The following is a 22,296-nucleotide window of genomic DNA, read 5'->3' as shown; positions in this document are numbered from 1 at the left end:
GAGGAGAATAAAAATTAGGTAAGAAGCCAACTATCCATTTAACCAAATCAATCACAATCCTGTATTATCTGACCATTAATTTACAAGTGATGCAAATGAATTTAATATAACCTCATTCTGTTCCTGCTCATTAGGATCCGACAGTTTCAAACTTACTGACTGGATGTTCTAATTACTTTAATCTTTTTGCTAATTTTATTCTAAAATATTTATATCCGTTTTCTTCTCATTTGCTATCACAGCAAGAGGGATCCCAGACCTTAAATTGATCCCAGCAGATGGCATTTTGTTCCAAATAAATTAGAGAGGCTGTATCCTCATGACCTAAAAGAGGAGGTTCGAGATGAAGAGAAGTAATTTGAGCAAGATGGAAACCATCCTTTCACCCCATTAAATATCTTCCAATTATTATGAGAATTAGTGCATAAAATGGTTTTATAAGGTGCCTTGCTCAATAACTACTGTTCTCTGTTACATATCAGTAAGGCTATGTATGTCTGTGCTGTAATCACACCCTGTGAGTGCAGCTCAAGACAATATACCCAACCAAGCTCTAATCTCATTAGCACAGGTCCTGGCAGCATGTGTTTCAGCACAGGCTAGCCTACGACTAATACTCAGGGCTCTGGGTGGGTTTGTACAGCCAGGGCTGCAGCTCATACTGCCGCGGCTTCGTTGTTCCAGGACCCGAGCTAGCAAGATTAGAGCTAGCTGGAGTAGTAGGTTGGTTCAAGCTGCAATCACACCCTGTGATTACAGCATAGACATAACCTAATGGACTCAATTTCAATGGCCTCAGAGGAGGTGTGATTTTCCAAAGAGCACAGGGCCAGATTTTCAAGCGCCCAGCACCCACATCCAGAGCCAGATTTCCAAAAAAAGCTCAATACGCAGCATGCTGCGATCTTCTGACCTCTCCTCAGTGTCTGATTCAACGGTCATTAAAATCAAGGTCTTTCCACTGATTTCCATGGGCTTTGGATCAGTCCCTTAGGCCCAAATCCTCAAACCCTCTTGTTGAAATCAATAGGAGTTAGGCACTTAAGTACCCCAGGCCCTTAGTCTTTACTCAAGCAAAACTCCCATTGACATCAACAAGAACAAGGGTTGGCTCCTGAGAGGGGAAGAGCTCTCTCAATGCCAGGAATAATAATAATTAATAAACCAATATTTGCATTTCTATGGGGGTCTTGCCTCAGAGGATCTCAAAGTGCTGTGTAAATAAGGGTTGGCCATAAAATTTCCACAAAAACAGTATTTTGACAAAAAACAGAAATAAACAGTTTTGACAATGTTTGTGAATTGTTTCCGTTTCCTGCCAGCTTTCTCTGACCGCGTTAACCAACGATCAAAACTACCCCATGAGTTTGTAGCAGAGATACTGGGATGACATCACACCACCTGAAAAGCTGCAGCCTCTGGGGCGGAACACAGCACAATTGCAAAACTGTTTTGGAAAAGAAGAGAAGATTACAACCTTGCCCTACTGAAACTGCAAAGGCAATTAGAGTTAGGCAGAATGTATGTATCTGAATTGGCATTGGCCAGAAAAACAGGGCAGCCACCACTCACCTTATTATAAGTGCTAGGGAATATTTAATGACCACGGATGGTCAGGTATTTGGTTTTATGTCTCATTCAAAAGATAAGGTGGACGAGGTAATATGGCTTCTCTAATATCCTGGGACAGACACGGCTACAACAACACTGCATACATCATCCAAAAGATGGCAGCTCCCACAGTGTAGTGCTCCCTTGCAGCAGGCAGGGTACTACTTCCCTGACTCAATGACTACATGAATTTGCATCTGACCTACATATAAATGAGGTGTGGCCAAACTGTGACTCATGAACTGCATGCGGTTCTTTTACAGTTAAACTGTGGCTCTCGGAGCCCCCCCACACCCATCATTCTCTGCCTACCAGATTGTTTGGGGCAGGTCAGGGCTTCTGCCCTGTGAGGAAGTGGTGGGACTAGGAGCTTCTGCTAGCAGGGAGGGGAGTCTCAGGGCTTCAGCCCCGCAGGAGGCACCTTCCAGGGCTCGGGGCTTCAGCAGGAGCAGAGCTCACGTCTTGAGACTCCCTGACCCTGCAGGGCAGAAGCCCCTAGCCCATCACTTTGCCACACGGTGGAAGCCCCGAGCCCCGGCAGGTGCTCTCCGTCTCTCAAACTTCTGAAGATTGTGGTATGCGGCTTGGAGGGTCAGTAAGTTTAGCCACCCCTGATATGAATAGAAAAAAGACATACCTCAATAGAGAGAGCCATTGAGAACGGTGTGTCTATCTAGACAGTGTGAACTGATACATTCATGTTTCTAACTTCTACCTCTGAAGAGATGCTATTAGCATGCCAAAGGCAAGGGAGGCGAGCAGAGATCTCTTGCTGGTGGGGTTCTCGTTTTAACTCTGTGCCTTGGAAGTACACAGGGATGCTCTTCCCAGTCAACGTGTGTCTCCTTGTCAGACTAAGCAGGAGCCTTGTAGAAGTGTAGTTCACTGTAAATTGCTGTATATGTATCTCTCAGGTAGTTACTTTCCCACAGTCATGTGATCAGGAGGCTGGCTTTATAATTACCCTTAAATGCTCCCACGTCAGATCTGACCAAACTAGGTGAAAAAACATTTCAAATATAACTAGGAGCATCAAGCTAATTAGGAGCATTGAAAGCATTTTCTTCAATCCTGAGAGGATTCTCATTCACTCCTGAGCACACCAGCAGCAGACCCAGGAAATTATAGGTGTGTCTAAGGCCTTGTGCACTTGGGGGAGTTTTACCAGTTATACCAGCACAGTTATACAACAAATAAGGAGGAGGGGGGGTGAGTTCTGCGCTTGCACTATCAGATAACACCACGCCCTTATTTTCTTTGGATAGATGGATCTTGTGAGGCAACTTGCAACTGCGTCATTTTGCCTTTCCAATACAGTAATGTAAACCTCTTCCAAGAGACTCAATTCCGGTGGTAAATTCTTTGGGGCAGGACCTAGTGGGATTTTTAAAAGCATGTAGGCCCATTGGGAGTTAGGCCCTTTGCACACTAGTTACTTAGCAACATCTTTGGGTGCAAAAATTTGGACCTGCAGCTTCTTGGGTGTTTGTACAGCACCTAGACCAACAGGGACATGATTCTGATTGGGGCCTTTGTGTGTTAGCCCAATACAAATAATAAATAATTATAGTTTGAAGGAGACGCTTCCCCGAGGGGCAGCTTATTCCATAATTGTCCATTATGGGGAGGAGTCTAGTACCTTCCTGTGGTCTGATCCATTGTGGCAATTTACTGCAGCTCAGTATTTACTCCAAGGCATGCACTGATCCATACTGGTGCACTTCTATTCACGGTTGATAGTGTGAAGTGCTTATATAGTCTATAACAAAGGATTTGTGTTTTACATTAACTATTATGTTAATGGGGGGAGAGATAGCTCAGTGGTTTGAGCACTGGCCTGCTAAACCCAGGGTTGTGAGTTCAATCCTTGAGGGGGCCATTTAGGGATCTGGGGCAAAAATCTGTCTGGGGATTGGTCCTGCTTTGAGCAGGGGGATTGACTAGATGACCTCCTGGGGTCTCTTCCAACTGTGCAATTCTGTGATCTCTCTTAGAGGGCATTTGTTTGTAAGGGAATGTTGCAATCAAGTGTTCAGCAATGGTATATAGCTGGATCCATTGCTCCTTTGACTAGCACACAAGGTTAAGAATTGCAGGTTATTTTTGTTTCTGGAATCTCCTTCCAAGAAGCTGTGTGAATTGCTGCTCAGTCCGTGACAACAGGGTGTCACCTAAATGTGGTGGCACAATCAGAGCAGCGTAAGAAATAAAAAAAAAAAACAAGCTACTTAGGTGCATGAAGTAACATTTCACAACCAGATTTAATGAGACGGTCTGGGCGCAGGGGAACATGGTCACAAGTTTTCTGTCCCAATTAATGTTTTTCCCCTTGCCAGTAAACTGTGTTATTAATCTTACAAGTTTAGTCCCTGGAGTTCATTATCAGACGTCAGGCTATCTGGTGCAGCCACAGTGACACGGAGTATATTAATTCCACATCTCAGATGCTGTAAAGTCAGTATTTTAGCGTAACGTGTCATGCTTTCAAACAGATGTCCTAGTTGCACTGGAGGCAGCATTATAAACATCTATTCTAAAACGATCAAATGGATGCTGAAAATTAGGCACCTAGAGAAGTGGCCTGATTTTCAACGCCCCCACCCCTGGTGCCTAGTTATGAATTTCAGAGTCTAATTTTAGGCATTCAAGCTAGAAAATGCCATTGGCTCTAGTGCAGAGCCAGCCTTAACCTAACTATGAACTGCTGGGTTTGGCTCACTCTGAGGGTTTAACAGAAAGAAGCTGTATAAACTGGAGAGGGAACAGATTTCACCAGCAATCGGTGGATTATTTTTCTGAGGGGGGGAGAGGGGGAGGATGAGAGGAGGAGGATTCAGAAAACACAGAGGATGCCTGTAGCTGGACTTGGTTGCTTCCTCCCTGCCACACTTACTTCTCCCCAGAGGCAGTTGGAGAACCCAGGCAGGGCTGTTTCTCTGTAGCTCTTCGAAGTGGCTAAAGTGAAATGTAACAGGAACACAGAGGAGCACTCATGGTACCAACCAAGGAGAAGGGGGAATTGTAGGGAAGCAATTCATCCGAGCCAGGGAAATAAGTAGGAGCGTGTAGGGGTTCGGCCGGGGCTCGTCCCCCTCCGGGGTGGCTGGGAACCAGGCCGTCTCACTACTTAGGTCCGCTGAGTCGGGGAATTAGCCTGGCTGGGTGGCAAACAGTCAGTAGCTCAGGCCCTCAGGCAGGGGCTGAGCGAACAGTTCAATAACAGGTCCAGGTCCTGGGTCAGGGCAGGGCAGCAAACAGTCAGGAGCTCAGGCCCTCAGGCAGGGGCTGAGCGAACAGTTCAATAACAGGTCCAGGTCCTGGGTCAGGGCAGGGCAGCAAACAGTCAGGAGCTCAGGCCCTCAAGCAGGGGCTGAGCAGACAAATAAGTTTAGGAGGCCCAGGTCCTGGCTCCGAAGGACCTGGGAGAGGGGGAGATGGCCACCCGCACGTTGGGTGGCAGGGGGGACGCAGGCCCTCCCACTCCACTGCGTCCCAGCCCGGGGCCCTAGTAGCGGCAGGCAGCCTGCTGCTGCATCAGTGGGGATCCTGACCGCAACACACTGACATGGGCTTTGGGTGTGCTGCAGCTGGATTAGGGTCGGCTGCCCCCGGGCTACTTCCTACCTCCCCCTCTAGAGGTACCTGCGTCTGGACAGAGTCTTCCAAGGAGTCAAGCACAATGGGCTCCTCTGGGTACCCGGCGAGCGGTGGGCTTGGCAGCTCCTCTGGGTAACTTGCCACAGGCAGGTTTACCAGCTTCTCCGGGGTCTGGTCAGCGTCTGGCCAGTCCTCGGGTCGGCCGCAAGCTGCAGGAGTCTCCCAACCAGGAGCTAGGCCACAGGCGGCTGACTTCTCCGGCGGCCGGGCCCCTAGTGAGCTCTGGGGTTGGGCTTTTGTACTTCCTGTCCTGCGCCCTGACCTCTGGGGGGCGGGCGCAGGCTCCACTGGCTCCGCCCACTTTGGCGTCCGTAGGGGCTCATCCCCCTCCGGGGCAGCTGGGAACCAGGCCGCCTCACTACAGAGCGCCTCTCGGCAAACCTTTCCTATAATCCTGGACTCTTCCTGCCTCCCAGAATTCTTGCTCTAGCACACACAACCTGACTTCTTCCTCCTGGTGAACTCTGCCCACGGGTGCTTTGAGCTGTGATGTACCAGCCCAGCTATATGTGGATACTACTGTCCCCACACACAGACGGGCAGACGGAGGGCTGTACCCAACCCTCACTGAAGTCAACAGCAAAATCCCTGCTGACTTTAGCCATGCAGAACCGAGCCAGCCGTTGAACTCCAGGAAAGGAAAACTTCTTGGCTTAAAGGGTTATTAGAATTCCAACTTTTCAATGAAAAAAGGGAACGAAATTTTAGGAAAATTTTAAAGGAAAAATTTCTTGCTTTCCAATCAACTCTAGTTTTTATTATTTTTATATGAAGAACCCCTCTCACCAAAATGAGGATCAACAAAACCTGAACTCTCGTAGCTCCACTATTTTTGTACTAATCGCCATCTTCAGAGAGAGAAAAATTTTAACAGCTAGGGCTATCTGATCATGCAAGCTGCCGCGTAATCCATTGATTTCAGCAGGAGTTGAGGGCACTAATAACCATCTCCATTATTGTCCCGGAGCAGCACCCATCTGCAAAGAGCCTGTCGCACGTTAGATTCACACCAAGTAAGCTGAAAACACAGTTATGAAGAAGTGTAGGCCCATGCCATGCAAACATTTAAGCAACTTTACTTGGGTGAGTAGCCCTGGTTGTGGGACTACTCAGATGCGTAAAGTTATGCACATGCTTAAGTATCCGCAGGAGGACAGGGGCTTGCCTTAGAAAAGATATCACAAGAGATAGTACAAAAGGAAAGCTTGTTTGTTACCTGAAACGACTCCAACGCAGATGTAAAGCTGTAAAATGCTCGTGCAGAACGCCGCCGAAATCATCCCAATTCCACACAGCAGGCCTCCAAATATAACCACTGGTCGGCTGCCAAAACGATTCACTAAAATACTGCTAATAGGACCTGAACAAAACAGGCAGAAGAAGAATCCCAGTGTTAAATAGCTTCCGAACACCCTGCCTTTTGAAAATAAGGTGGTTAAAGCTCACTGTAGTTTCATTAATACTTAAGCTGTTGGTAACAGCTGCTTGAATTTCCTCATGCTAAGAAGTGAAGAAGACTGCAAGATGATTTGTATTATGGTGGCATGTAGAGGCCCCAACCGAGACAGCACAAGGCACTCTAAACACACATAAAATGTGCAGGGCTGGTGCAGCGAGCACGGTGATCAATTGTTCTCCATAGCCACTGAAAGTAGGACAAGAAGTAATGGGGCTTAGTCTGCAGCATGGGAGATTTAGGTTAGATATTAGGGGAAAGCTTTCTAATTATAATGTAGTGAAACTCTGAAACAGGCTTCCCAGGGAGGGTGTGGACTCCATCATTGGAGATTTTTAAGAACAGGTTGGACAAACCCCCATCAGGGATGGTCTAGGTTTACTTGGTCCTGCGTCAGTGCAGTGGGCTGCATTTGATGACCTCTCGAAGTCCCTTCTTGCCTGACATTTCTATGAGTCTATGATAATGACAGACAGTCCCTGCACCAAGGAGATTACAACAGAAACAGACAAAGAGTGGGAGGGGAACTAGAGCCACAGATTGGTTGTCCAAGGTCAGACAGCAGGTTGGGGGCAGAGTTGGGAACAGAATCCAGGTTTCCTGGGTTCCAAATCAAGCATTGCACCACACTGCCTATCTAGCATTTAGGATCTAGTGATCCCAACTGTCAGTGTCAACAGGATGAGAAAATAAAGGGCTATCAAGAACATTGGTCCATTTGGGCAAAGCAAGTCCCCCCCGCCATCCATAAGACCTTAATGTGTCTTTTACTCAGAGCCTGTCTAGACACAAAAGTGGTACCGTGTTAGTTAAACCAGTATAGTTAAACCAGTACAACTCCACTAGTGTGGCTGCAGCTATACTGGTATAAGATGCTATGGTGGCATAGTTAGTCCCACACAGGAGGGGGAATAAGCTATAGTGACATGATGGTATATTTACACCAGTATAACCGCATTCACACTAGGGGTTGCATAGGTATAACTATTTTGGCTACAAAAGCGCCCGCACACACACACACACACACACACACACACACACACACACACACACACAAAAATAAATATGATAGACTGGTACAAAACCTATGTGTAGACCAGCCCTGCCGCCTGACACAATCTGCACTAACAACAGTTGTAAAAGCAGCAAAGAGCTAGACAAAAGGTCTGTGTTTCTGTTTAATAAGGGACAAGGGAGCAACACTGTAGAGCACATCTTGGTTTTGTAGCCCCACCCCTCCCCCCCCCCATGCCCCTAGTCCTGTGACAAAGCTGGCAGCCCTCAATGGCCCTGCACACACAGGGCTGAGGCGATTATATCAAGTCTTACACCAGACCCCCAGAGCAGGAGGGGAAACAGACACAGAAAGGCTGTCCAAGGTCACACTCGGCTGTTTTCTCTGCCTGCCCAGCACAGGAATCCCCAGAGGAACAGCCAAAACCCCTCCCTTGTCTGACTGTCAGGTAGCTCCAACCACTTCAGGCAGATTATTTTGATATTTCTCCTATGTCTTCTGCTTTGCGCATCCTCACTAAGAGCAGGGCCGGCTCCAGGCACCAGCTTAATGGGGCGGCACCTGCGGCAATTCGGGGGCAGCAGGTCCCTCGCTCCCTCTAGGAGCGAAGGTCCTGCCACTGAACTGCCGCCGCCGATCGCGGCTTCTTTCTTTTTTTTTTTTTTTTCCCCCATTGCCGCCGCCGGCAGAAATGCTGGAGCCGGCCCTGGGTGGGGTGTGCGTGATTTCAATTCGTGCATCAGATTCTTCCGTTCACAGATCTTTAGCATCACACGGTGCATTCCTCTGCTGCACACAGCTCTGCTTATCGTCTATTATGGGAGAACTGCTCAGGTACATAGAATTGAAGGCACGGGCAGGAAGAATCACCATAGTGCCTGGTTATGACTCTTCTGTCAGCTCAGCATTCCTTTGCAATATTGTATCTCCTCCAGGTACAATGGTGCAATTACTGTGTCAGATGCAGGGCTATTGTCAGCAGGGCCGGCTCCAGGCACCAGCTTAACAAGCAGGTGCTTGGGGCGGCCAAGGGAGAGGGGTGGCACCTGCAGCAATTCGGGGGCGGCAGGTCCCTTGCTCCCTCTAGGAGCGAAGGACCTGCCGCTGAACTGCCACCGCCGATCACGGCTTTTTTTTTTTTTCCCCAACTGCTGCCGCCAATCGCGTCGCGGCTTTTTTTTCTTTTTTTTTTTGCTTGGAGCGGCAGAAATGCTGGAGCCGGCCCTGAGTAAGAGTCTCTAGGTACATCAAGTCCCCCCACATTCCCCCAGCTTAAGAGCCTATGGTCCAGTCCGAGTTCCAATGTCCAAGCACCATCTACACTGCTCTTCTTAGCGTGCTAGTGAGAAAGCTCCGCTAGCACGGGTCAGTGGACTCAGTTGCTTGTTCCCAGATGCAGTGTAGACACCACCGCTGAGGCTGCCCTGTGCGTGACAATGCCGGTGAGTGTTCTTGGCATGAGGTGATACTGAATTGGGCCCTCTGATTATAGCAGAGCCGTCATACTCAATAACGCTACCGTCTGCCTAAAAGGATGTGCTTAGTTTGCAAGAACTGTCCGCAAAGGGGAAAATGAAAACACAATAACAAATAAAGACTAAGGGCCTTGATCCAATGCCCATTGAAGTCATTGGAAGGACAGTCATTGACAAACTGGTTTGGATCAAGCCCTAGATGGATAACTGGGCTTGGAGATAAGAGTTGAAAGCAGGGCTACAGTTATTCCCAACACAGATACACACCTCATCTCTTCAAGCCAGGTCATCTGCATCAGAAAGAAAGAAGAGATTCATTCTGCCCTTCATACTGGACCAGAATCTGCCCCCTCCCCCATACACAGCCCCATTTGCTTCAATGCTTTGCAGAGTCTTCACAGAAACGAATCCACTGTTTTTAAGTGACTTCAAAGGAGAGAGCACTTGAAGTCTCAATATAAACCATCTCTATGGACGGTCAAGTTAAGAGTCCCAGCAAAACATAATGAATCATGTTTCTGTTGTACAAGCTGCCTTCACAATCTGAAAATTATTAACCGTATCTTCATTATAGTAAAATATGCTATGTGAGATTAGTAGGTACACATCAAAAAATATGTAATACATCCTTTAAAACAAAATATACAATGGTAAGAATTTCATTGTTAAGAGCTGCAAAGATAGGAGTCACACACTACTAACCATTGCTTCAAAACCTGAATGAAATCACAACTATAACAAAGATTAACCAAGTCTGGTTATAAGATGCAAATAGTGAAGGAGCCTATGGAATCCCTTTATACAGCCTTTGATCAGTTCCTAAATATTCCTACATTATTTCTTGCCAAAGCAGTTTTCATCCTCGTGGATCAAAGGGAAAAATAGCCCAATACATGACTGATTTCCACCCCCAAACAATTCTCAGCACCTTTGTTAAATTCACACCATAAAAAGTACCTATCTACCTTCTTTCTAGCTAGATGCATATGTCTAAGATTTCCACGGGGGCCCGCACCTCTATTTGAAAATTTTTAGGGGGTCCGCAAATGAAAAAAGGTGAAAACCACTGTCTTAGATACAAGTAACCATTTCCAATGTGTTTCTAGTGTTTATTGGATGAACACTGATTTCATTTTTTGTGTAATGAGGATGTTTTATTCATGTTTACTGATTAAAAGCTAAAATCAGTACCCTGTATACAATGTATACGTCATATAATTTTTCTTCTTCTTTTTCCTTTATTCTGCTTTTCCTGGTGAGGATCGCGGCGGCAGCATGGAGAGTAGGAAGGACCAGATCTCCTTTTCCTCCACAACAGGTTCCAGAGCTCCCAGGCCAGCCGGGAGATATATCCCTCTATTATTATTAATCTCTCTCTGTTACAGTCCCTTTAACTGAATGATGTGTTATATGGACTCCACTTCATGTATTATTCAGTTAAAGGAACCGTGTGTAGATAATTAAGGCTTCTAGCTTTATGCCCTAATCCTGCAGTAGGATCCGTGTAAGCAGCCCTTTGTGCTCCACTGAAATTAATGAGTGGACCTGGGATAAGAGAGAGACACTGGAGCTAATTCAGCCCTGATGTAAGCAGACACAACTCTTACTGAAGCACCATTGACGAGCTGTTTTGCTTACATCAGTGTTGAATTTGTCCCAAAGCGTCGTGCAATTCAGTAGAGAGAGTGAGCCACTGTCAAAGATCCTGCGAAAGGCACCAACCCTTTGAAACTGGTCTGCAGCCACAGAGGACATGAGCCTTAAATTTTTCAATTTTACAAAATGTTCATGTCTCATCATGCAAACCTAATTATGCAACTGGGAAAAACGTGGCTCCAATTACACTCTCCTGCAAGCTTACATTAGGGCTTTGTAAAAGAGTTGACTGTTCCAAAGAGTACTAGGGCTCATAAAGGCCTTTATGGCTTCTCCTATGCCTTATATCAATCTGTTAACTCTGTCTTCCGTTAGAATAATAATAGAAGTCCTGGGATGGGAAGACAGTATTATGTCATAGCAAGAATACCCTCCCATATTTTCTATTCTATTCTGATTTCTATCGTCGGTAGCAGCGATCCCTCGAGGTTGAGGAAGATCTTTCACAGGTTTTATTTTTCATGGGTCCTTTAGTGACTGAGGAGTCTGATTCTTGAGCACAGGCTTGATGGCAGACATTTCAGGTGGTGTTGGAAGACAGGGTTGGGCTGCGATTGCTGCATGACAGTTGCCTTTCCTTTCTTTTCTGGCATTTTTCTGCGATTTTCCTCAGAAGTGGACATTCCCTCTCTGATGCATCGTCACCAGTTATCCCTATCCTGGGCTGCTGTCTCCCAGTGTGTGCTGTCGATGCCACATCTGATGATGTTTATCTTGAAGGTGTCTTTAAAGCATTTCTTTTGGCCTCCCCGTTTCCTTTCTCCTTTGGTGAGTTGGGCGTACAGCAGTTGTTTTGCTAAGCGTACATCAGGCATGTGCTCACAGTGCTTGTTCTACCTCAGCTGGTGCTGGATAATCAGGGCCTCAACACTGAAGATGTTGGTCTCTGTGAGGACACTGACATTAGTGCGATGATCCTCCCACTTTATGTTGAGGACCTTCCGAAGAAAATGCTGGTGCTGGCATTCCAGGTTTTTCAGGTGTTTTCTGCAGGTCACCCAAGTCTCTCAGCCATTGAGGAGAGTTGGGATTACCACCGCTTTATATACTAAACGTCTAGTGTGTGTTCTGATGTTGTGATTCTTGAACACCCAGTGAGACAGTCTGCCAAAGGCAAGGCTGGCCCAGCAAATTCTGTGCTGAATCTCGACGTCTATGTCTGCTCTCTGTGAGAGAAGGCTGCCAAGATAGGCAAAAAATTCTACATTTTCCAGTTCTTCTTTGTCGATATAGATCTTCCTTGCTGGGTCTGACGATTGACTGGAGACTGGCAGGTGGAGAACTTTTGTTTTGATGATGTTCAGAGTTAGCCCTAGGCTTTTGTAAACTTCAGAGAAGCAATTAAGGGCTGTTCGAAGATCCTCCTTTGACCGTGCAACTACAACACTGTCATCTGTGCACTGGAGTTCAGTTATTGTTGCCAATATTACTTTAGTTCTGGCACGGAGATGAGAAAGGTTGAAGAGGTTGCCATCAGTCTGAAATTGGATGCCAATGCCCTGTGGTAGACAGTCTTGGGTTAATGTTTTCATAGCTGCTAAGAAAATGGAGAAAAGGGTGGGTGCCTGTACACAGCCTTGTTTTACACCAGTTCGGATGACAAAGGGCTCAGAGATAGAGCCACTGCACAGGATGGAGGCAGTCATCTGGTCATGGAGAAGTCTTACAATGGTGATGAATCTGCTTGGGCAGCCAAACTTTGACATGATTTTAAACAGAGCCTCACGGTTGACAGAGTTGAGGGCTTTGGTCAGATCGATAAAGGCCATATTCAGCTCCTGGGGTCCTCATACCTCTGAGATCCGAAGATGGTAGTATCCTTCCTAAAGATAACAAATCCATCAAAGAGCGCTGGAAGGAACGTGACCAAAAGCTTCTAAATCGAGAAACTGTGACTGACGATACCATCGACTCCATCCCTCAGCACCCAATCTGGGAAACTCTTGCCAACCCACCAACACCTGAAGAGGTCTGCAAGGCAATTAAACAAATGAAGAACAATAAAGCACCAGGTCCTGATGGCATACCAGCTGAGGTACTGAAAGTGGGGGGAGAAACACTAACGAGTATCAGAGAGGTAGCCGTGTTAGTCTGGATCTGTAAAAAGCGACAAAGGCTAGGTCCACACTACCCGCCTGATTCGGCGGGTAGAGATCGATCTTCTGCGATCGATTTATCGCGTCTCATCTGGACGCAATAAATCGATCCCAGAAGCGCTTCCCCTTCGACTGCGGAACTCCTGCTCACCGAGAGGAGGAAGCGCTGTCGACGGGGGAGCTTGCCTGCGCCGTGTGGACCCACAGTAAGTAAACTTAGTTCGATCTAGGAAACGTCGACTTCAGTTATGCTATTCTCGTAGCTGAAGTTGCGTTTCCTACATCAATCCCCCGCCCCAGTGTGGACCAAGCCAAAGAGTCCTGTGGCACCTTAGAGACTAACAGACGTATTGGAGCATAAGCTTTCTAATGAGTTTCACTTGCTGCTCCTCAAAATCTGCCGCACTGAAGAAATTCCTGCTGACTTACGTAATGCTAACATCGTCACCATTTTCAAAAAGGGAGACAGGCCGACTGTGGCAACTATCGAGGCATTGTCCTTCTCTCCATCGCTGGGAAGATTCTTGCTAGAATTTTACTGAATCGTCTGCTCCCTCTTGCAGAGGAAGTACTGCCAGAGTCCCAGTGTGGCTTCAGACCATCACGAGGCACCACCGACATGATCTTCACAGCCAGGCATATTTTGTCTGGTTTCTATACTACCAATGTACCTAAGTGCCTTCTGTTAAGTGACATGATTAGCATCTTTAATTCTGGTTTTTCCTTCTGTCTCTCTTCCACTTCCCAAGGGGAAAATTGTGTGTAGATTTTTTGAAAATAGCTGATTTCTGTGTGCTGTGCTGTGAGTTTTTCTTAGGCTGGGTCTACACTTACCGGATGTTTGACACACTGCGATTGATTAATCAGTGGTCAATTTAGCGGGTCTTCGACCGCCGATTGCTCTCCCCTCGACGGGAGAGCATCTCCAGTCAACATCGCATAGTGTGGACTCTGTGGTAAGTAGATCTAAGTACAATAACTTCAGCTACATTCTTCGCATAGCTGAAGTTGCGTATCCTAGATCGATCTCCCCCCATAGTGTAGACCAGGCCTGAGTGAAGGCAGGTCAAAATGTACCTTCTACGGAAATACAAGGAGAGGGGTTTGTGGTGGTTCCCACATCCTTTGAGAGTTCATTCCAGCCCCCAAGAAAGCTCTGTCTCCTGTCCAAGCAAATTATGAGTTACTATCAGGAGCCTTGTTCTTAATCTTATTTCCATCTATTGATGCATGCCACAAGATTTCATCTTCAGTGAATGGCTTTATAGCAGGCCTATGTGACCTTCAACGATCTGGCTTCATCTTTATGATCAGTGTTATCATAACCAGATGAATTTGTGTATTTGTACTGCTATCTGAGCCGCAATCTCAGTGGTGACACAGGTCACGCAGAAAGCACCACTGAGATTCTGGCACGTTAGCATTAATTACCATTACTGTTTGTAGCAGCCATGGGCTGGGATTTCCAAAGGCACCTAAGCAAGTTGAAAATCCCATACAAATTATTTCTGCTTGAACAGTTAGGGCCTCGTCCTGCACCCACTGAAGCCAGTCAGAGATCTGCCATCGACTTGAATGGAGCAGGCTTGAGAAAGCTGTGAGGGAAGATGGTATTTCATACACTATCATCACGCTCCAGAAACACCCATGCGCCGTGGCTAGCACATCTCTGTCACGTGCTGCAGATTACACGTCTGTGCTCAGCGTAGCACACAAACCCAGCTGATTTTTGCAACTATGAAAAGCACAGAAAAATACACCCCCACCCACTCCAATGTCTTTTCATGAGCAATGTTGCACCCACCGGCCCGAATGCACCTCACTAGTTCCAATATACCTACATTTCCCCCCGCTACCTTCCAGATGGGGTCACTTACATGCTGGCAATCCAAAAAATGTTACATACGTAAATCTTCCCCTGAAATATTCTGGGGCGCTTCAGAAAACATCACACAGCTCAAAACAGTGGAATGGAATTAGGAGCAGCTGACAAAGGAGCCAGAAAAAGGCAACACGATTATTGCTTCGCTTGAGGCTACAGCAAAAATTAAATCTGTGACAACATCTCTGGGAACTGCTGGAGTTGAAAGGCAGGACCTGTCATTTACAAGCTATTTAGAGTGCCTGGATGGAATAAAGATACGGACTATTACCACGCGGAAACCAATTACAACAGCAGTGTGCATCGTTCAGACCCCAAGCCCATATTCCTTGCGGATACCTGCGTGGCCAAATGTGCAGGAGCCGTAGGCTTCCTGTCTTGCAGTCTGTACTAAATCATCCCAATTTCTTGTAAGTAGGAAAGAATGTGGGGCTAAAATGAGCCTCTGTGATTTTTGCCTCTTAATTAATAGAACTGGGGAGGACAGGGCACGAGAAACAGCTGGCATATCTCTACAATACACTCATAAAGCTGCCACTTACTTGCCTTGACCTTGCAGAAGAAACAATGCAAGCACTGACAGATCCTCTGAAAAGTCTCAGAAATGAGGAAAAAGCCTTTGAGGTCTATTCAGCAGCTGTTGAGTGTCTCACCAATAAAGTGCATAGCTTTCAAAACCAAAACCACCTGAGATCCATCATTTTTAGCTCAGTGCCTAACAAAGAAAGGGTGATCACCTGGTATCTTCTAATGAGGAAATAGGAGATAAAGCTGAATACTGTAGCTTCTTATTAGACCAAAATATATTACGTGCTGTAGATTGCCTGACATGGGGAATAGACATCAAGATTTTTGCAATGGATATTTTGCTGATAAAAATGAATGAACATTTCTCCCCCGCCCCCAGCTTAGTGAGCGAGGCAGCCAATTGTCTGACCCAGGAAAGAGCTTCCTTCTTGATGAGCTTTCAGTCTCTGTGAATTTCATTAATCATCTGTCACCTGGGAAAAGAAATGGGCCAGTAGAGGACATTCAGAGATGGACCTGCTTCCCCTCTCTCTTCTGTTGGAATTACCCCAGTATTACTCCATTATATTCAGCGGGGCTTCTCCTGGTTTGTCCCCATGTAAGTGAGAGGGGAACTGGATCTGGACACTGCACAGTATTCCCTATGTTAAACCATTCAGAGCAATCATTATTGTAGCTCCAACATGTAGTGGTCAGAGCATTTAGTGCTGCTGGCGGATACTGGAAAGTGATCCAAGTACCACCACTTGGGTCTGTTCTTTGCTGGTTCCTTCCTGTGAAACAACGGAGAAAAGGATCCAGTTGAGGTGATTAGTTTTTCCTGTAAATCTTGCAAATCTCTTAATGTGAAGGCTCAGAAATGGAGATATGCGTTAACTGTTTTCCATTCCAGAGTCCTTCTGCCATGGGGGGGAGGGGTGTGCACTAGCAAGATGTCCTGTCCTCCAGAAAACCTTATGGACGGGGAACAGTGGTCTATACTAAGCATTCCCTAAAGGACTATGGGAATAATGTCCACCCACCACTCCTGGAAGACCGACAGAATGTAAAGCACTATACTTAGCCCATATAAATCACACCAGTTTAATGCCTTAAAAGATCTATTTTCTCATATCTGTGTCAGGCTTCCATTCATCGCTTGTTTGTACATAAAAGGCCGTGTCAAAGAATCAGATTTCAGTGGCAGAAAAATACAGTAACTTGCCTACGGGAAATAAACGCAGGCACCTTCTCATTCGTTATGCTGTCCAATTACTTTTCACCTTGAGCTTTGAGTTTTCAAAAATGAAAGTGACTCTTTAAAAGGAGTCTGTAAAAATCCACATAAAAGAACTAAAAGACCTGGAAGCCCAAAATCCAGGCTACTCCTGAGAAGGAAGAAGACCCAAATTATAGTTATACTCCTTTGGTGTTATCCACCACTGTGCAAAGGGCTTACTCAAGATCTGTCCCTTGTCAACACTGGATTAATTAGCATGTATGAATATTTATTGTTAAATAAATGAGCAGAAGAGTGACACACGTGGTGGCAGCTCTGACAATTAATAAGACACTGGTGTCAGCCACCATTCACTCTGGGTAAGAAAGGTGTTCGTGTGATAAACCTGGATTGAGACAATAAAATCATCTCTTTTAAAAGCTGGAGCAAATGTTATGGAGCTGGTAAATTTTAATGACATTAACATTATCCAGTGTTGTGATGCTAATTTGTGTGCCATACTTGTGAGATATAGAAGGGTGGAGTCTCTCACCCCTTATCAGTCTGCCACTCAATGTAAAAAAGAGGAGCCAACTTTGAAGCAACAAAGGATCCAACTCTGATCTACTGGATTTATGGTTTTACATTTTAATTTTCAGGATACACGTCCTACGTGCACAGGTTCAGATGGCATGTTGAAAAGCTTTGGGCCCAGATTTTTTTGCAAAAAATGTCTAAAGTTAGGCTCCTAAATTCATGTTTAGGCACCCCAATAAGTGCCCCTCAATACTTGCAGGGACACCGAACATGCAACAGTTTTAACTGACTTCAGTGAGAGCTGCTTAGCAATTCTGAAAAATCAGACGTCTCATTAGGATGCTCACATATTGACATGACAGCCTAGCTTTAGACTCCCAGTTTTAGAAAATCTTGGCCTGGCTTTTTTGTGAATTCCCCCCCCCCCCCCCCCCGCAATCTTTGCTGAAATTTTGACATAAATATATCCCTCTCATAATCTGTCTCCGTCCAATGTCTAAATGCAGAAAGCTAGTTTGCTAAACCACTGTGACACCCATTTCCTGACCTCAGAAGGCTTTGGTTTACATCCTGCTTGAGTCTACAAGGAAGCTAGTTTTCTTCATGCATGTTTATAAGGGTTCTTTGTCTACAGTCACAGGACTATATAATTTGGCCTGAATAAGCAGAGGCTGGTAAGTCCTGTTCAAGACACACCTAGGGCTAGAATAGTTGTAATATGGCCAGTCACCACAAATTGGGGGGGGCATGGATCAGCATTCACGTCACACTCCCCGTCAATACCCGGCCCAAGCCAGGAAAGCTAATGATCCAACCAGCGGATCAAATTTGGTGATGAATCCCGGTCATGTGCCACCTGAGGCACATTGTGCATATGCTAAGAAGACCACTAATTGTATTAGTAAAGCTTTGGGATCTTTAGCAGATCTTTCTTGTCCACATTTAGCACCACCTGTCTAATGGCAACCCATGTGCCTACAATTGCATCACCAGGATGAAATTCATACTGTACAGATTTAATGCAATAAGATTTAATACATTGGCTTTAAAATTTACTTTTTTGAACAGATTGTAATTTACCACAATACCTAATCCGTCACTCCAAAGGGTTAACAAAAAACCCTTTAATTTTTTTCTTACTAGCACATAGTATTCTCCTTTTTTGTTAAGTCTGTCACAACTCTGTTCCTCCTGTCTGGAACCTTGCTAGCTGCACTGAAGGACAAAATGATAAAGCTTTGTGACGACGGAAGACCAAAACCACCAAAATATTTCACCTGAATCCATGGTGCTATTATTTGCTGTTAACTAGAATGGGGCTATTTAAAAAAAAATAAAAAATGAAGTACACAGGTGGTGACCTTGTAGGGCTTGAGTGGTTTGTGATGTTCAATAGACGTGTATGAATTTACTCAGCTCCATCAATGACAAAGCCAAAATCATTATTTGCATGGATTCTCAGTATAAATCAGCATTATAATGAAAATCCTTTCCTGGGATCCTTTCCCACCTCGACTTGGTGGGAAGGCTTATGAAGCCCAACAATCCAGAGAGCTATGCTGCTGGGAGTTTTAGTTCCTGGTAGGGCCACCCATGCCAGACAGGGTAAAAGGCAGGGACCAAAGGAATCAGGTCCTCCACACTTCCCACGACCTAGCCTTGTCACAGCGTCATAGGGTACGTCTACACAGCAAAGTGAGTGTCAGATCCTGGGTCAACTGACTTGGGCTTGTGCTGGGAATCTAAAAATGGCAGTGTAGCTGTTCCTGCTCAGGCTGGAGTCGGGTGACCAGATGCCAAAGATGAAATATCTGGACGCCCGGGGGGGGAGCAAAAAAAAAAAAAAAGCCACCAGAGCGCACCCCCCGCCCTGCTGCAACCCTCTGCAGCCGCTGGCTGGGCCCCCGGCTCTGCAATCAGAGATGCAGCGCTCGGCTGCTCCTCTGCCCTAAAAACCAGCCTCCCTCCCGGCACGGGCTTGTCCCTCCTCCGCACACAAAGGCTGGTGCAGGAGGCAAAGTCCCGGGGGGTGGGGCCGGGAAGGCGGCAGGAGCAGCGAGAACCCACCCGGGCAGAGAGAGCCCCGCAAAGGAGACACAGACCCCCCCTTCCCCACCCTGTAGCTGCCATAAGCTCCAGTGAACAAACCGGAGCGCTCCCCCCTTGGTGTGTGTGGGACTGCCGAGCCAAGCCGCTTCCTTCTTCCCCCGCCGCCTCTGCTCCCCTCACAGGGGGAGGTTTCGGGTTACAGCGCCCGCACCCCAGACTCCCCACAGCCGCCGCGCCAAGAGAGAGGCGCGGACTCGGAACAACTGCCCGACCCTCCACACATCCCTCCACCGCTGGCCTCCCGGCGCAGTTGCTGCACCGCACCACCTTCTTAATCTTCATGGCGGCCGCACCACACACGCTGGTGTCCGGCCTCCCTCCAGCGCTTGCGCCGCCGCCATACTGCTGATCAGCGCGCAAGCGGCGTGCGTGGGGAAGAGGCGGGGCCAGGGCGGGGATTTGGGGAGCTATCCAATGGGGAAGGAGGGGGTGGAGTCGGAGCGAGGAGGGGGGCGCGAGCCGGCACTGAGGGCAAAAATTGCTTCTTTGTCCAGTGTCCCGACCAAACATCGGTCGGGACGCAGGACAAACAAGTAAATATCGGGACAGTCCCGATAAAATCGGGACGTCTGGTCACCCTAGGCTGGAGCCTGGGCTCTGAGACTCAACCCCTCCCTGAGTTTTAGAGCCCGAGCTCCAGCCTAAGCCTGAACATTTACACTGCTATTTTTCACCCTGCAGCACCAGCCCGTGAGCCCAAGTCAGTTGAGCCGGGCACTGAGACTTGCTTCCGCTGGTCTTTTTTTCCTGTGTAGACGTACCCATTGGGTTTAAGGCCAGAAGGGATACTACATCATCTAGTCTGACCTCTTGTATATCACAGGCTGCTAAATGCCACCCAGTCATCCCCATTCCAGGCTCAACAACCAGATTTAGACCAAAGTATTACAGCCCTCGGGAGACTAAACCATTGTCTGCTACAGGCAGAGAAAAAAGTGAACACAACAAGGGAGCCTTTCCAGCATACAGCACAATAGACAGGGATGACAAAGCCTTGGTCATTCCCTACAGGCCATCTGATGCCACAGGAGGGATTCAGATTATAATGAGGCTATATATTTAACAGTCAGGGTTCTTGTTCTTACAGCAAGTTAAGGACTTGGTGCTAGATTTTTAAAGTATCTACGTGTCTAATTCCCAATGAAATCAATGGGAGTTAGTTAGGTGTCTAAATGCCTTTAAAATCTGTCCCTTAGTGCCTCATCCTTACAACACTTACATACATGCTTCTCTTTATTTATGGGAGTAGAGCCATTCAACTCAATGGGTGTAAAGTGAAGTGCGTATTTAAGTGCTGGCAGGATTAGGACCTTCCCTGGGAAGTAAAACATGACCTATAAATGCTAAATGGCATCAAGGTCCAGAAAAAACTACTCAGTACGAAAAGGCAACAGAATTAAAAGTCATGAGAACAATACTGTATAATGATTATTTATAATTATTTCTATTGCTGTGGGACTTAGGAGCCCCAGTTACGGACCAGGACCCTGTTGCGATAGGTGCTGTACAAACACTGAACAAAAAGATCATCCCTGATCCGGACAGTTTACATCTCAGTAGAACTACATGCTTTTTTCCCCAGCAACTGGCATTTGAGGCTGGCCTGCAGCTACCTTCTCATCATTCCAGTCCCTCCCTAGACATCGCATCTTCAGAGATGGCCACAAGAAGCGAGGCGATAATTACCGTTATTTTTACATATACGATACCAAAAAATCTGTCATTGAACCAGCACTATGTAATTGAACACATCTCTAGTGAGTCACCAGGTGATGATATTCCTGTAAATACTGACCTTTCTTCTCTCAGCCACTCCCCACTCCGCGCTGTTGTTACCCTCAACTTGATACTAAATGTCTAAACCTAGTGCTTGATTCTCCATCACGTCCCTCTTTTGCCAGAATTTACAACTGCCCGAAGTGAGTGCAAATTATTAGTAGTATTACGGTGGCGCCAAGAGACTCCGTAACTCACTGTGCTAAACCTGTGGTGAGGCAGTCCCTGCAAACACACAGACATGGCAGACACAGGGCACCAGGGGAAACAGAGGCACAAAGTGGCAGGGCCAGGAACAGAAGCCAGGTGCAGGACCATGGAGAATCAATCCCATTGATTATAAACTGCTCAGCGCAGGGGCCATGCATTTCTTTTTGCTGATGTAGAGCACTGGGTCTGGCTTAATCGTAATTAGACTTGGCAGAATTTGATTTTTGTTTGTTTATGACAAAGAATATCAATGTTTATTGTTAAGCATTTTTTCCAATTTTTAGCAATTTCAAGTTTCATGGTTGTGCAAAATTGTGGATTTTAAGCATTTTTTTAATTATCAATTTAAAAAATTTCACACTTGTAGGAAATTATAGGCAGGGTGAAACAGTAACTATTTAATGACAGTAGGCATTCAGTTTCAAAAAGTTTTAGCCTTATAATCATTCAAACACAGATTGTCAACATCCCATGTCAAAATATATAGTAAATATTCTTAAATCAAACTCTAATAAATTCTCAAACAGCATTTTTCTTACCCTTTGCCTGTCTGTAAATTTCTATGATCATGGATGGAAATATTTTTTCCATCAATTTGTATGTGCTAGGTGAAATTGACATTTACCAACATTTACTGATTTCACAAACAACTCTAATTCACGTCTATCAGTGACAGTACTGGGGGGGGGAGGGGAAAGATTGGCACTAGGCCAGATAAGAAATAGGCATTACAAGCATGTAACAGTGAGTACCAAACAGCTGAGGGCTAATGCTGCCCAGGGATTAGAGTCATCGATATACTCTAAAGTGGTGGTTTTGGCCAAGATCCTCAAAGGTATTAACTGCCTAATTCATAGGCACTTTGTCTCTATTTAGACTAAGTTATATAGAACCCTGGGCCCCAATCCTGAACCCACTAGTATCTTTACTAAAATGAATGGTCCCATTGGTTTCCCATGAGTAGAATTTCTGGGGATTGGTCCTGCTTTGAGCAGGGGGTTGGACTAGATGACCTCCTGAGGTCCCTTCCAACCCTGATATTCTATGATCTATGATCTAATTACACGCATAAGCGTTTGCAGAATTAGCG

General features: G+C 46.2%; 1 protein-coding gene across 4 annotated transcripts in view; it reads right to left on the bottom strand.

Moving 5' to 3' along the window:
• The window catches only part of LOC128841130 (monocarboxylate transporter 2-like), a 50,308-nt gene that overhangs the window by 10,554 nt on the left and 17,458 nt on the right, over positions 1-22,296 (bottom strand). For all 4 annotated transcript variants that reach the window (XM_054035866.1, XM_054035869.1, XM_054035868.1 and 1 more), the window contains one exon: positions 6,485-6,628. In XM_054035866.1, the coding sequence (XP_053891841.1) occupies positions 6,485-6,628 (144 nt within the window). The remainder of the gene's footprint in view (positions 1-6,484; positions 6,629-22,296) is intronic.

This window comes from Malaclemys terrapin, chromosome 7, assembly GCF_027887155.1.
Source record: "Malaclemys terrapin pileata isolate rMalTer1 chromosome 7, rMalTer1.hap1, whole genome shotgun sequence".
Taxonomy (NCBI): Eukaryota; Metazoa; Chordata; order Testudines; family Emydidae; genus Malaclemys; species Malaclemys terrapin.
This window is presented reverse-complemented; position numbering and strand designations above follow the sequence as displayed.